This window comes from Falco punctatus (assembly GCF_963210335.1).
Source record: "Falco punctatus genome assembly, chromosome: 17".
Taxonomy (NCBI): Eukaryota; Metazoa; Chordata; class Aves; order Falconiformes; family Falconidae; genus Falco; species Falco punctatus.
The window spans coordinates 7328893-7344850 of record NC_137597.1 but is presented as its reverse complement, the minus strand read 5'-3'; the positions used below and the strand labels follow the sequence as shown (position 1 = coordinate 7344850).

The 15958-nt window shown below is 47.7% G+C and overlaps 1 protein-coding gene across 1 annotated transcript in view; it reads right to left on the bottom strand.

Moving 5' to 3' along the window:
- The window catches only part of LOC308054391 (uncharacterized protein), a 258573-nt gene that overhangs the window by 93726 nt on the left and 148889 nt on the right, over positions 1-15958 (bottom strand). Inside the window, exon 4 of the mRNA XM_080367130.1 lies at positions 1604-1705. Coding sequence (XP_080223256.1) covers positions 1604-1705 — 102 coding nt within the window. The remainder of the gene's footprint in view (positions 1-1603; positions 1706-15958) is intronic.

Genomic DNA, 15958 nt, shown 5'->3' with positions numbered 1-15958 from the left:
GTGTTGCTTGGTAATTCAATCAGTGCCTGCCGAAAGCTGCTGTTTAATTAATAAGAAAATGGCTAACCATGTAAGTGAAAAAAACCAGGCATGGATGAAAACCCCTGATGAGAAACGATGGATTCTTGTTAAAATTCGGACATTCTCATTTACACTTTCGCTGGATTAAGAAGAACCAGGCCGTGGTGGAGATGACAGCGGTCGCAGGGGCACTGGGACTTGTGCTCCTGACACCTACGGACCAGCAGTGGCCACCGGCACAGGCTGCCCAGGCTCCCCTTACTCCAGCTCCTCCCCACAGACCGCTTGTGGCTGCAAAATGGTGATTAATGTTGCATTCATTTGGAAATGCAGCGTTTATAAAACAAAGAGAAATTCACTTGTAAACTCTCCGGCCTCGGCAGCCCATGTTGTCACAGACTTGGGAAAAATCCCACGCTGCCAGGGGGATGTTCTGAGAATGGCTGATGCTTCACAGCCTATGAATTGAAGAAACATATCCGAGTGATGAACTGGATATTTTTCCTGATTAGTATATTGTAATTAATCCTCTAAAGAATCCTTGCTTAGGAACTTTATTAAATCCCATTAAGACTAATGAATTGTTGTTGTTTCCTAATTATATAGTTGTTTCTAGTCTAATGAACTGTATATTAATAGACTTATAGAACAGACATTTTACTTTTAGGATGGAAATACTTTAAATAAGAGATATATATTCTTGCTAATAGCATCAGCTGTCAGCTACAGTCTCTTTTAATGAATCTATTGGAAAACACTGTCCTTTTGGATACAGATTTTCCTTATTTTGTTAGCTAAGGCAAACAACAAGCCAAAAATGAAACACACTCTGATGTTTTATGTAAAGCAGATATTTTTGCTCCTGTTAATGCAATTTCTCATTACAAAACAAGATCACCAGGTCTCTACAACTGGCTGAATATTTCTGACTCAAGCCATACCATAGAGGAAAAGCAGTACAGTGCAGGATGGCTGCCCCACTAGAGTTTTTTCCTTCACAAAATAAATCAACAACATGGCTGGTTTCCCGGCTGAAAAACCCATTTCAAAGGAGATGCACGTGGTGACAACATCCACTTTCCCACCCCAAGACTTGGAGCCCACCAGCAACACACAAGCTGGAGGCAAACCCTCGTCGAGACACACACAGCACCAGCAGCGAGATAACTGTGATGAGCATCGCTGAAAAACGAGGCCGTACACAGCTTTCAGTGCCACGCTGAGGGACTAAAAAGCCCCAAGCGTTCTTTAGGTCAGTTTTGGTCACTAGCCTACAGCAGGCAAGATGCACACACCACTTAGTACACATTTATTTTATTGTCCTCACTAAAAAACGCATTTCCAAGGTACTTTGCAACCACTCAGTAGTTCTGCTGAATTTTCTCCTGCAGGAGCGAACTTGCTTTAAGGCTGGCATCTAACGCAAATAGTCCCGGGGCACTTCTGTGCCAGTTTGCCCCCAGAGCTCTTCAGCCCACGCAGATGACAGCATTACATGGGGGGTTGTGCTTCATTAATTCCCTTTCAGCCTCCCACGCACACATGTCCTCCCACGAGCGACCCCAGGAGCCGCCTCCGTTACCTGAACCAGCTGAAGCCGTCTGCGAGCGGAGCTGCTGCTGCACCTTGCAGAGGAGCTGGGAGCTTTGAAGCCCCACCGCAGGGTCAAAGTCGGCGTCCAGGGCTGGAATAAAGGACAAAGCGGTCAGAAATCCTGTCCTCGTCCTGGCCTTCTACGTCTGCTCCCTGATGAGCTGCCCTAGCACAGAGCCCCGGGAGCGCTCGGAGCTGGCAGCTGGCAGCAGCTGGCACGGTCAGCCCTACAGCTGGTTTTATCCAAAGAAGTAAACACAGTTTCTCTGCAAGTATCTCCTGAACTTTTCCTGAGGATATTTTGTAGGGCAAAATAGACATACTCTTAAAATAGGAGCTGCTTAAAAAGTAAGAATTGCTACTGCTTAAAAAAAAAAAAAAAGGTCATCATCTTGAATGCTAATAACATATAATCTTCAACACAGTGCAGCCACACCACAGATTAATTTCAGCACAGAGATTATGTTAATATACAAAAAAAGTTGTGATATTGAGTTAGATCAAAGATTTTTCATTTTAGTCACTGTCTTTGGCACCAGTCAGTAATGCCTGTTTCAAAGTAAAGTCAAAGGCCCCTATAATGCACCGAGTTAACAGTAATTATTACAGGGAAAGGCATAAAGTTTAGACCAGTGTCACTTGATCTGGATCTGACATCAGTTGCTTAAAGTAACGAGTATTTGATGAGGAATGACAAACTCCTCGTAAGGCCAGTGATGCTTCTTGCAAAGACTTGGAGCTTTTTTCCTTCCTAACCCGGGGACATAACTAGGCAGCAGGTCCTCACTTCACTGACGCGATACGAGCCACTGCAGTCGAGTCTAGAGTCAAGCTAATGCTTTTTATTTTTATTTACACTACACTGAAGTTTAACCCCACTGAGATAACAGTTCAGGAGGCGGCGCAGGGCACGTTCCCGTGCTGTTGGAGGAAGCTGAAGCTTTCAGCATCCTTCTGCCACATCTAACTGGTGTTTACTCAAAAAGCTGTGAACCGTTCAAGCCTTCTGTACTCTGACTAGGAGATGCAATCAAATGGGAAGGAAATCGCTTCCAGAAGCAAGCCATTATGGGTGTAAGACATAAAACTAGCAAAGGCTTTTAGGAGTGCTGCTCCAGCTGCCCTGGGATCCCCAGCCACTCAAGGACACCTAGCCGGGGACACGCTGGTGGGCTGCACATCCTGGCCAGCCCACAGCAAAGCACCACGCTGCTGCAGCCCGGCCGAGCCCACAGCTCGTCAGCCACGGGATGCAACACCTCCCAGCCTCACCGCTGGCTCCAGGCTGCGCAGAGCTGCTCCCCCCGGCAGAAGGCCGGCAGCCCCCCCGTCACTGCCGCCACTTGTCCTACCCTGCCTGCCCCGACAGCCCTGGCACGCTCAACAGCTCTGGCCGTTAGGGTAACTCTCTGGGGAGGGCACCACAGGCTGTACTGCCAGGTACTGTATTTATGACCACCTGTTCCCTGCAGCAGAGCTGGGCACTCGGGGGGATGGGGAGAGGCTCTGGAAAGGGAGGGTGAACAGCAGCGCCTTCCCCACCGCCTAGCAGGCTGGCACCCAGCCATCCCCCCCCATACGCGTGGCAGAAACTCCCTTTCTACTCACTTTCCATAAGAGATGGATACGCTTAGCCTGAACAAGCACATTATGGACAGAAACATTAAGCTTTATAGGTACACTATAGCTGAACGAATTAAGCTCGATAGTCTCTTGGGAGGCTGATATCCAACCAGACCCATACATCATCTCTTGCACTTTAACCACCTCCTCTCCCAGCAAAAAAACCCAGAGATTTTCCTCCTATTTCTAGAGCCTCCCACAGGCACAGTAGCTCTTTCCCTTAACCTACTGTCGTTGGGAAGGGAAAGCCAACCCTGTTATCCAGGTACCCAGCCATAACTTCCAGTCAATTCTCTGCAGGCCCCCAGGGCAGCTGGGGGCTGGCAGCGACCCCTGCACTGCTGGCACAGACCCTGCCCCAGCCCCCCCAGTGGCCCAGCTCACTTTTTATTCAAGCCTACTTTGAATTAAAACTAACACCTCCCCACAAACTTTTACTATCAGGGAAACAAACACTTGAAGGATGCATTACTCATCTTTTAAGAATGGAAAGAAAAATTCAAGAAGACTCTTCTCATTAAAGAAAAAATGTGACAGTACCTTTAAAGACCCTGGAGAGAGAAGCCCACCCACGCTCCTCGGGACCCAGGGTTACAGGGAACACCTGCTGCTTCTGTGGGAGCCTGGTAAGGAGCGGCTGGGAGGGGGCGAGTGCCAAAGCACCCACAGGTGAGCCCCTGCCCCCCTGGGGGAGAGCCTGCTGCCCCCTGGAACACTGCGCAGGGGTGGTGGGTACCCTCTGCCCCCCAGAAGGCTGCGCAGGGGTGGTGGGTACCCAAGCACTCAGCTGCAGCATTGCCTTCCCAGGGGCCAGCCTGCAGCAGGGGTGCGCAGCACTGCCCGCGCCTGTGCCGGGGAAGCATTCGCCTCTTCCCCATCTCCCAAAATCATAAACTTTCAATCAGACTTGCTTAAAATAAAGAGAAGAGAAATGTCAACTGTGGGAGAACCTTAACAAATTACAGAACAATCACTTAGCTCTTGACAATATTGGTTAACGACACTGAACACAAACTCTGGCTAATTAAAAATGAGCCGCTCTGCTCAGGCTCAGCTTGGCTCCAAACAAACTTCTGGTATTTTGAATAACACCAGTCCTAGTACAAAGAATGCAAATGGCTACCTGTACAGGGATGGGACACATGCAGATTTCTGCGTTTGCCAATTCTCAAGGCATTGCTGGGGATTAAATAAAATGTTTTGTCGCAAAGTCACAGCATGGGTAGGTGTTATTACATTGCTTCTACAGTAGCAGAAGCAACATTTCAAGGCTGAGTGGGAGACAGTGAAGAAACACACAAAAGACCTAATTCTTTGCTGCTCCCTCACATGTGCGTTTGTTCCTGCCAAGGCAGACTGCTGCCATTTGATATCTTTGCATTTACACCCTCCTCAAGCTTCTCGCCTTGTTTTTTTGCCAATGAAAACAAAGGCAAATTGCAGCCAACATCCCATTGTTACCATTTGGCTCTGGCTGCAAGGACAAAATTTCAGTATAATTAGAATAATATATATGTTATAATTTTCCCACATTTTTCTCCTAGGAAAAGCACAAGGAGACTCTTGCTTTCCAGGTCAAGAGCAGATTTTCCCCCGATTTTTCTTTTTGGAAGGCTCTATCAGTATTTGCTTTGCAATATGTAAGTATGTTGCTCCTCTACATTGCTCAGAAGCGTTATGAGTTTTAATTAGCAGGTTTTCAGTCTTTCTGACTCATTATAATAACAGACAAGAAACCACAGTTAAATTAATAAATCAAGTTTCTCTCCTAAATTGCTGTTGGGCAGAACTCAGAATGTTTTTAATATGTCTAATTATGTTTAAGGATCTTGTCAATCACTATATTAATACGCATCTCATGGAGACTTTTGGAGTCAACAAAAAGCTCTGGCTGGGCCCAGGGCAAGCATTACATTAATATTCCCTTCTCCTGAGTGCATGCTTCTGTATGATCAAGTGCTTTTCTATAATGCACACAAAAGCCACTCCAGTCCCGGTCCCGAACACCCTCAGAGAAGCCTTTACCAATGGCAAGGCTGAACCCAGCCCCGAGGCCACCGTGGAGCCACCCCCAGCCTTGCCGAGAGGCTGTGTCCAGCCAGACCCCCTGCCCTCAGCCCATGAGAAACTGGTTTTCCCTTTGGACAAGAGGAAAGAGCTTCCCTGGCCACCCCGGCCACTGCTGCTGCCCTGCTTCCAGCACCGCAGGAACGGCAGGGCAGCATGATCTGCTCCTTGTGAGCAACCCACCAGATGAAAAAGCCTCGCTGTGTTATCCCGCAGATGACCAAGCAGAAAAATTCTTCGTTACTTGACTCTCCGTTTCAAACACCGATTCAAGAGTGGTAATTGCATTTAAGACTCGAGCATCTTGCTACCACTTGCCAAAGAAATCTTTTTTGGAGAAGACAAAGAATCTTTGGGGAATGGAAGGAGTATGAAAGTCATAAACACACAAGCCTTCAAGTGTTTTCTCATTGTTAAAAGTCTGAATATTAAACACGATGGCTTCTCCAAACACTCCTCCATCAGGGACGGGTTTCTAGTCGTGTCAATGGCACCACGGGATATATGCATAAATTAAGACTGGCAGGATTGGGATTTTCACTTAAAATTACTTTTCTGCTGTTAGAACTAATTTAACAACTACAGGATTTTATTTGCAATTTAAAATAGATCGGAAAGAGACATTTTCTCTGCTGACCTCTCCCAGCAGGGAGCTCAGCGGCCCAGCAGCCCAGTGGTGCGGTGCCAGCGCCTGCTGCCGCGCTGGCACCAGGTGCTGACGAGCCCAGACGATGCGTCTTTAATAGACCCTGTGCTGCCAAACTTCAGACCAACCCACAGTTTGGGGTTTTTTGCCTTTAGCTCTAGCAGAATCACCAAATACAGGCAAAACTGAGCAGTTACTGTGACAACTGTCTATCACGTACTCCACAGCACACACGGCTTCGCACTTTCTGTTCCTGTTTTGCATTATTTACAAAGCACAGCTCCAAACAATTCACTTAATAAGCACGACTAAAATAATAACAACTTTCTCATTTCGAAAATACAACATTTGCCATCCTCTTTACTGACATACATGGGCTAGAACGGGAAGGGGATGAGGACTTGCTTTTCTCCCACTTGTAATCCATCCTGCCTCCAGCAACGGCTGATACCTGTATGCCCCAGAGAACAGACAAAAATATATGTTCATATATGTTTACTGCTGCCATAGAGATAGTGCCCCTGGCTAAATGGACAGTGTTATTTCATAGAGGAAAATTACATTTTCTTTCACTGGGTTCAGAAAGGCAGCTAAGAAAAACAGATGAGTACTAAAATATATATTAAAAATATATATAAAGCAAAAAGCGCTTCTGTAAATACCTCATAATTCTAATGTGTTTTTTTTCTAAGGAGTCAGAACAGTTACAGATTGACCTTTCACCCTGAGGTGCCAAGAGAGGTGAGGAAGGCACGTGCTGGGATGCTGAGAGGAGAGCACATCCTGCTGCTTGTGCTGACCTGGGGAGGCTCAGAGCTGTGGGGAGGGCAGGACCCTCCTTGGGGCAGCTCTGAGCTCCATGGACAGGCGGGATGGGGCGTTGGAGCTTTCTAGTCATACCCATGGGTCGACTCATGGGGTGCACATCCAAATACAACTTCTGCCGCCTCGGGAGAAATGACAACCTTGCAGGCAAGTCCTAGAGAGTGCCCAGCACCTCGGTGCTCCCAAGCAAGGCTTTTTGCAAGGGAAGAGGATCTGAAAGTGCTGGATGAGGGTGATGTGCTTACTTACTCTTTAAAAAGTTCTCTTTATCTTTCCTCTTCCCCTCCCATGCAGCTAAAAACCAGCCTTTTGAAAACAGACATCCAGCACCTCCGCCTGACAACCGAGTGCTTGAATCTTGCGGCAATGTAAGCTCTGAGTACTTCACAGCCGGAGGAAAATAATGCCATTAATACAGCGAAGGGATCTAGATGCATTAGCTACACCCAAGAGAGGGCTCACACTGCACCTCTTAAGCATCCGAGACAGCAGACGGAAGAGCAGTACTGGAGGGGGTTTGACAAGCATGCCTCTCCTCACGCTGTTCCACTTAGGAAAGCTCTGAATCGCACAGACACAATAACGACAGAGGCGCATCCTACCCCCGGGAAGCACTAAAAGAGCCCAGGGTGCCATGAGCAAGTTTCATTTTTCTGCTTCCAGAAGCACTTGCCGAGGGTCCCGCAGGCAGCGTGCTCTGCCCACGTGTCCCCAGCACGTGCATCCACGCAGGGTGCGGTGACACAGACTGCCCAGCCCGATACGATGCTCTCCCACGTGTGGAGCAGCTGCTCAGCACAGGCTCTGGAAAACCACAGGGTTTTACCTGTGTTCAAAGGTCTGAAGCTAGCAATTAATGGAATTAATTCTTCCCTTACGGAGCAATAGGCTGAGTGACATGGACTGCGGAACCAGGGGAATAGTGTGAACCATCACCTGCCACATTTCAAACCTTCAACTTTGAGAATCCAGGCAAGCTTAAACTTTGGAGGATCAGCCTGCAAGTTGATTGTTTCACCATCAGAAATCATTGCTTTGTAACTATTCACATGAAACTGCAACATTTCCACCCACAGCTGAAGTGAGCAACGTGTGGAAGAGTCACAGACACGTTCCTTACGTATTACATACATCAAACTCCTGAAGAATCCTGCGGCCATTTGCAGACCGTACATCAGTGCTTGTTGTTTGTGTCAGGCAGTTTGCATCTTATTTCGACGCTAAAGAAGAGGAGCACCCGTGTACTAGTTATTGCTTGAGAGGGGATCATAAAGAGCATATTGCTAAGAGGTTTCTCATTAGTAGGAGAGAGCTGGATATTGTATGATTCATCATCCCCTTTTTGGAAAGCTTGCAGAGTATGGAAACGGCACAAATACAATTCCAGTTGCAACGAAACACCGTGTCTTTGAACATTAGCTTTGCTGGGCAGTAATAATCATCTCCATTTATTTTATTTAATCCTTTAAGTGCACAAATGCAAAATGGTTCTGTAAGTACCCAGAGGACAAATGAGGTTAAAACATTCATGGGCAGCAGAATCAAGTCAGGCTCACACTGCTGTTTTGTACATTCAGCCCTCTATCATTTTTGCCAGAACCATTACTAAGCAATCAACTTTAAACATTTCAGACCTTGGTGACAGGGCTTCTGAGTAAAACGTCTGTCCACTTTTACTGAAATCCAACTCTTCATTATAAAAGAGCTGCACAGACAAGATAAAACATAACAAACATACCTCACTGTAGTATAATTGCACTGGAATTAGGAAGAAACTGCAGGGTTTTTGGAAAGAGACTTCTTTTCCCCGAGCTCTGGAAAACCAGCCCTGCTCTGAGCTGCAACCTCCCCGGCCCCAGGCTTAGGGCAGCCCCGCTTCAAACCAGTGTCTGTGCAGAGCGAGGGATGCGATAGCTCCGTACACAGATGAGCAGGGAGCGCTGGCAGCAGCGGGCAGCCCCCGGGCAGGAGGAGAGGGAAGCCCCCCTGTCGCCGTTCCCCCTAACCCAGCTGCTGCCAGCGTGGACCATCCTGCTGCTACGGGGGAGCTGGGGCCTCTGCCAGGTGTTAAACACGCACAGATACTCCAATTTGTGGCGGTCGCCATCTTAATGTAAATTTACAATGTGAAAACTAGGAATAATTCGACACCTAGGAAAGGAAACTATGAAACAAAAGCCTGAAAACCTTGGCAGTCTCTTTGAAAGCAAAGGAAATGTCACAATTCCTTAACTGCATCTTTGTTTTTGCAGGCAAATTACAAGTCCAGGTTCAGAAGTGTTTTTGTTCTGCCATTCTGCTGTGACAGTCTATGCTGGCAGCCTCTAATTCATTCAGGAAAAGCCACAATAGAAGCAGAGAAGAGAAAGTGACAACAGTTTAGTGCAGCTCCCGTCTCCTCCCTGCCAGGCAATGGCAAGTGCTGACTTCCCGTGTAAAGGGGCTTCAGGACTTCCTAAGCTCTTCTTATGCTCCCCAGCTCCTGTCCGTGCCTCCGCACGTTTTGCTCCAGATGATCCCAACCTGAATTGCCACAAACTCCCCGGTTCACCTCTCAGCCTGTTGTCTTATCTAACAGACCTCTCCGCCTGATCGGTCCAGGTATAAAAGGCAAATAAGATGCACAATAATTAACAGAAGATCTGTGCTGTTCCTGCAGCCCAGGAGCTATAAATACTATGTATTTAATATATTTATACTATGCATAAAAACTATAAATATAAATACTATGTATTTTTGGATCCCTCAGGGATACAGATTCTAGAAGTCCGGTATATGGTTATTATTCTTCTAAGGAAAACAGATTTACCTAATTTGCAATGAGCTCTGATGGCGGGTAGAGGAATTTAATTTTTTTTTTCTTTTGATAAATATACTGCAACTTTTCTATAATCCCTATTAATCTGATCTCCTAGGGAAAACTCTGCTGATCCATCATCTTGTGGCAATCTTAATTCCTTTAGTGCCTCCAGGCAGGAGAAATGGATCTCCTCATACTAACCTCTTATGCCTCTAAAAACTCCAAGTGAAAACTCCCTGGGGAACTCAACCCTTGGCCACAGCAAAGAAAATGTGTCTGGGGAGAGTGGAGCAAAGGTGCTGTGGGGAACCACTGCAGTGCCTTCATAAAGCATTCCCATGGGAAAGCTGAAATCCTGCAGGTTCCCTCCCTCCCCGACTGCCCGCGTAAGACAGACACTATTCAACACTCTCCTATTCAAAAGCAACAGGGAAAGAACATCTGTTGAAAAATAAATGCAGGACTAATTATATGTGATTGAGGATTTTATACCGCTATTTTTAGCTTCGCATTAAAAAGATCTGATGAATCAAATGTTTGTGCTCAGCATTTTGATCTAAAAGAGGAGCCGAGTGTCAACTGCACGACCTGCAGAGGTGGAGCCCCGAGGTACAGCAGCGCTCGCTGCAGCCTGCCGTGAAGCCGCGCATCCATCAGCTTTTGGGCAGACTGAACGGAACCAGCAATTCATTTGAATAAGAAAGTCTCTAGTTTTTCCGTCAGTACAAGTGGGAGCAGGTGAACATCAAGGCTCCCCTCATCAAGTTTACTTCAGCTCATTCTGCTGGGAAAGATCCAAGCAGCATCTCACCGTGACACATCTGAAGATGTGCATAAAAGGGCCTGCGCGCATCATCCGAAAGGCAGACAGATCCCACAGAAGGATTCCTGGGTTCTTCTGGGCTCTGATCCCGCATCATCGCAGCAGTGGCATTGGCAGAGAATCACAAGAAAATCTTGACAGAATTGTTTTTCATCTGCTACATTAAAAAGTAAATGGACTCCACAGAGATATTTTAAAGGGGCAATAAATAGGGGGAGGGCAAAGCTGCAGTGAGTGCTGGCAGGCATGGCCTGCGCCCGAGCGGCGGTGCAGCGGCCGGGCTGGATCTTCCCTTGGGAAGTTATGCATTTAAAGAGCAATGCTGGAGACATAAAAGGAAGATGGACACGGTCCTGGCAGCTGCCAAGAGAGCCATAACTGCCCAAAGCAAACACACTTGCTCCAGCGAGGGGATTGCTTTCATTGCCAGCCTCCTGAGCCAGGCAGGATGCTGCTCTGTGCCTGTGGGTGCCAGAGGTGGGTGCTGTGCCTGGGGCTCCCAGACTGCCTGGGCTGGCACAGGGCTGCGGGAAGAGCCAGGAGAGTGGCTGGGGGAGGGGGGGCTGCAGGGAGCCTCCGCTGCTCAGCCCAGCAGGCTTGGGGGGAGCGGTACCAGTCCCCAACATTCCCCAGTGCTGGGAAAGGCAAATCATTGCTACCTGCACCGCTCATCCCGCTGCATTGCCCCACGGAACCCAAGAGCTGCGTTGCAGCGAGGGAAGAGCGAGTAATGTGCAATCAGAAGCAAAGCTGTTTTTCACACTTATTGCCCTTGAATTGGCAGAGTGAGACATCATGTTTTATATTAACTTCATAATAATTACAGTTATTACTGAATTCATGTATACCAAAGAGGTTACAGCTCCCTAGGAAAGCTCATAATATTATTAATGGATATGCCAGTCCATTGGCGTTATCATGTAACAAGCTAATTCAAACATTTTGGTATTAAACAGCACACCTCTGAAACTCACGGATTTGCACATGAAACAACAGGAGAACAATCCAAGGACAGTCGTAACCGCTGCCTTTAAAGCCATGAAATGAAAACCTAAAGGTTTTTAATATGGAGGAATGGTGTGAGAAATTAAGGAATTGTTGCTAGCTGTGGAGAACCAATGGAAAGGAAAACCTTTAAGAGAAAGTAAGGAACTCACCCAACCTGTTCCCATACTTTCCCTGTGATTAACTGCAGAGATTTAATTTCTGCAGCAATGTGTTTGCATTGGCAGACAAACTTTTCCATCAGATTAGAAGAGGTGACCCATCTCCAGACAGCCGCTATTGTTGCTTAAAGATCTGGAGAGTGGCTAAAGGAGTCAGGAAAGGTCATCTCTGCACGGCGGGGGGAAGGAAGCAGGCTGCTGGCAGCAGCCAGGGAAATTCTGATACCGGGAAAAAGTGTTTATGATGAGGATGGTCAGAGATTGGGGCAGCTCCATCTCGTCCCGTCTCCCCACGCTGGGCACAGCCGAGGCCATTTCCACAGCCCCCGTGCGGATGCAGGATGGGGAAGCAGAAATTTACTCACGTGTGGTGTCAAAGCAACGTAAATTCAGACTTGTGCCTATAACCTCACATTGATTTTTACTGTAAATCTAATACTTGAAGCCTGCCATCAAATGAATTGTAGCACATAAAACCCAACCATACACACGATACGAGTAAAATTAGATAGCAAGTCTATTCCAGGACTGTTGCAATTTCCTCTATAATGTCAGACTATCGTAACACATACATATTTCAAAAAAATTAAATTGCTATTAAACTTTCTGACCATCTTTGTAAATTAACCTCTCTTTCATCTCGGCAAGAGTTAGCTTTTGATTTAGCAGGAAATAATTTTTTTGAGCAGTTTCCAGGCTTCTTCCATTAGGCATTTGGGCTGTGGTCAATAAGCCTGAGTTAATTACCTGCTTAAAACAGATCATGCTTCTGTGCAAACCGGTGGCTCATCTGTACTGCAAATACTGGTTTACTGGTTTTCACCCCTTCTACTTAAAGGTGATGCTGAGTGCCCCGGGCAGCCCCTGGGGAGCTCTAGCCACAATTCACCCTTCATTTTTCCAGTGCAGAACTCGGGACTGGGAGTGCTTGGCCACCAGGTCCCTGGAGAGCAGCTGGGCACATCCCAGCGGCCAGAGTTGCCATAACCTGGAGCTCCTGTCCGTCCTGCAGGCCGAGCGCAGTCGTGCTGCAGCACCACAAACAACCGCACAGCTTCAGCAAGAGGTTTTTCCCCAGAAAACATTGCGGGTCTGTGACAGCTGAGGTGACAGGTCCTGCCCCTACCCTTCTTGGCGTGCTCTGTGCGACCCTCCGAACTGATGTCAAACAGGTCCCTGTCACATGCAGCTTTGGTGGGGCGTTCCTCTGGCCACCAACAGGTACAAGGTCTCCCAGCCACCCCTCGGACAATCAGTGCTGCCTTCTGCCTTTCCCCAGAGCATGCTCTGTAACCAGAACCAAAATGCAAATGTCAGGAACCAAGCCATGGCAATCTGCTGTGACCAGATCAGCTAAGCCTGGCATAATAAGATCTACTGAGCGGGAGGCAGCCAGCAAGGGACTGGGCTGTTTGCAAGCACCCAAGCACGGGGACACGCCGCTCCCCGCAAAGCTCTGGCACTCTGCAATAAGCTGCTGCCACACAGGGGCAACTACTCGACCTAAAGCAAAAGATCCACCAACTGCAACGCCTGAAGTCGGCAACCGATGACATTTTATGGCTCCATTACTTCAACAGGTGAAACAAAGGTATGCTCAGGGTAAGACACACGGCTCCTGTGGGCTTCCATAGCGAACATCAGGAATTCAGCAGCGTTCAATGAGCTGATGTGCTTATTTTGGAACCCTTGATCTGCATCCTGAAAGCTCACCTCTCTGATCAGCTGCAGGAAAAGATCTGATTACTGCTGTGCTAACTTCGTGACATGATCTGCTCTAGATTTATGCCTGAATCTTTGCTTTTATTTTCATGCACTCACAGCTTCAGCCACAGACTGGCAGCCCACGTACCCAGCTTGTGCAATCAAGGAGGAAAAAGCAACACCAAAGAGATGGACTCTTCTTTTTGATGTGTGGCCTTTCATTTGAACGCTTTGGCCCACAACCAGACAAGGCTGCATCCAAACAGGTGAACCCTCATTTATCCAATATCAACAAAGCCCTAATTGAGAGATCAATTGGGGACCTGCCTCTTCACATGCAATTTGGAGCACTGACAAAGCCACCTGTAGGGGCTGGAAAATAAGTTCTGCCTCATTACAAAAGAAATTGCATCTAAATGAAAAACAACATATAATAAGAGCTCTAAAATGCCTGCAAAATGCTGCCAACCAGACAGGTAATCCAATGATATATAGCACACACCACGTCTTTGACAAGGGTCACCCTTAATTATTCAGCAATTGAAGGAGCTAAACTCATTTCCCCAAAGGCTTAAATGTTTTTCATTATGATGTGTAAATTCCAGGGCAGAGAATTAGCTGGTCAGAACCTCAGAAACTGCATCTCTTTGATAGATTAAACCCTAAATAATCATATGTATAGCAAAGCAGAGGCACATTAGCCAGGCTTTTTTCTAATATTTTGAAAAGATTTCTAAGTCAGGATATCCTTCAAGCATTCCCCTCCCCTTCTGCTTGGCTGTAGCTGTTTTTAAAATTTTAATGGCCTAAACTGCACAAGATACATTAAATCTGCGGAAGGCTGGGTTAGCACATCTGCCAGGCTCTGCAGGGGTTGCTCACGGCAGCAGCCCTCGCTGCAGCAGGCGCCAGCTGGACGCGCAGAGCCCTCGTGTTCCACTGCTGCAATAAAAGCTACAGGCTCCTCACCAAGAAGAACGAGAAATAGATGGTTTGGTGCAGGGGAAGACAGATCTTTAAGCTGTATAGTGCACTTTGTCCAGACACTCTATCTTCTTTTGCTGAAAAATACGCACTTTGTAACTGCTTCCACTTTGCCTCATCATATCTTCTTTGTGAGTGACTTCCTTTTTTATTATTATTAGTTTTCTAAAGCATCCACCACAGTTGTGTGCACCTGGGAGCAAGTCCAGCTGCCGAAGACATCAGGCCAACACGGATTTATCCAGCTGGTGTGGTTGGAGTGTCTCAGTTCACATGAGTGGGACCGGCTGAGCAGGACAGGAAAGGCTGCTCCTTGCTGCAGTCTCCCATACACGGGAGGGAACACAGCCAGCCCCGTGCCAGCTTCTGGGCTGCAAAGTGAGGTCAGGATAATGAAAGACAACCTGGAAAGAGACAATAATGGTAAAATGATGTTTTGACATGGAGGCCATATATGGTTGATGGGGGGAGGGGGGAAAAGAACCAAGTAGATGATAGAGGAGGAGCTGGAAAAATAGTCTCTAACAACTGATTAGACTGCTGTTCAGCAGATCCCAGACAAATGTGATAAATTTCAAAGAATAAATCCCTAACTGTCTTGGTTTATCTCCACACTTCTGTGCTTTCTTTCCTTTAGGATCACATAGTCTCCTGGGTTGTGTTTTGTTGGGGTTTTTTTTTTTGCTCTTTTGAGAGCTGTGTTTCCATTGTGTCCTGCCAGCGCAAATCCCTTGTTCTGTGGCACACCAAAGCTGGCAGATGAAGTTACGAGGTTTTGAGGTTCTCCAGACACGGAGCTGCTGCAGGAGCAGGGGTTGGCAGCTCGGATCAGACCACCGCTGCAGCAGTCCTGCTGCTGGCCGTCCCGCAGGGATGCTTGCGGGAGATATTGCTGGTCCTCTCAAGGGATGATGGCAAAAGCAGAAGCCCCCACTGCTGCGAGCACAGGGTCAGTCCATGGGGTCCTTGCGACAAAGCACTGCGTGCCCATGGCATGGGGTGCCCCGCCATCCTGCCCACCTGCTCCCCCCTCCTCAGCCTCTCTGCTCCACGTGGGTCTTGCATTTGCCCTCTCCACTTCACAGCACCTGCACCTTCACCCACCCAGCAGGACCCCAGTGCAGGATACTGCTGCGGTGCCCGCACGTGCAGCCCCACCAATGACACCTCCGCTCCCCCTGCACCCCGACCCAGGGCTCTCCCGGGGAGCCAGTGCCAGGGACCGGTGCCTGAAAAGGTTTTCCTTCCCCTTGGCTCTTTGCAATGGTCTGCTGGTGTTGGCATCCGTGCCTGCCCACTGCAGAACAACGCCTCAGTGCAAGATTAATGAACAGAGGGGAACACTGCCAGCTATTGCAAGTACAAGGTACAAGACGGTACTGTTGCAGGCGGGAGTGCCACCAGCTGCATTGAGATCTATATTATTTTAACATACATTAAACTATTACAGACTTTTTTGAACCCGACTCTGCTCTCATGTACACCAACATAACGCTATTGCCAACTCACGATAATCCTCCAGCCCGCCCCTTTCATCCTGGCCGTGCATTGCCGCATAGTCTCAACGTACTTGGCAAACTACCAGCCTGTGCAGCAGCACCCCAACACCCCGAGAGTCACTTCTTGTTTCGCAACACCTAAGAAAAGCATACAAAACAGAGTGAAAACCAAGCCCAGAGACAGAAAGGTTACACCGAGGTCAACAC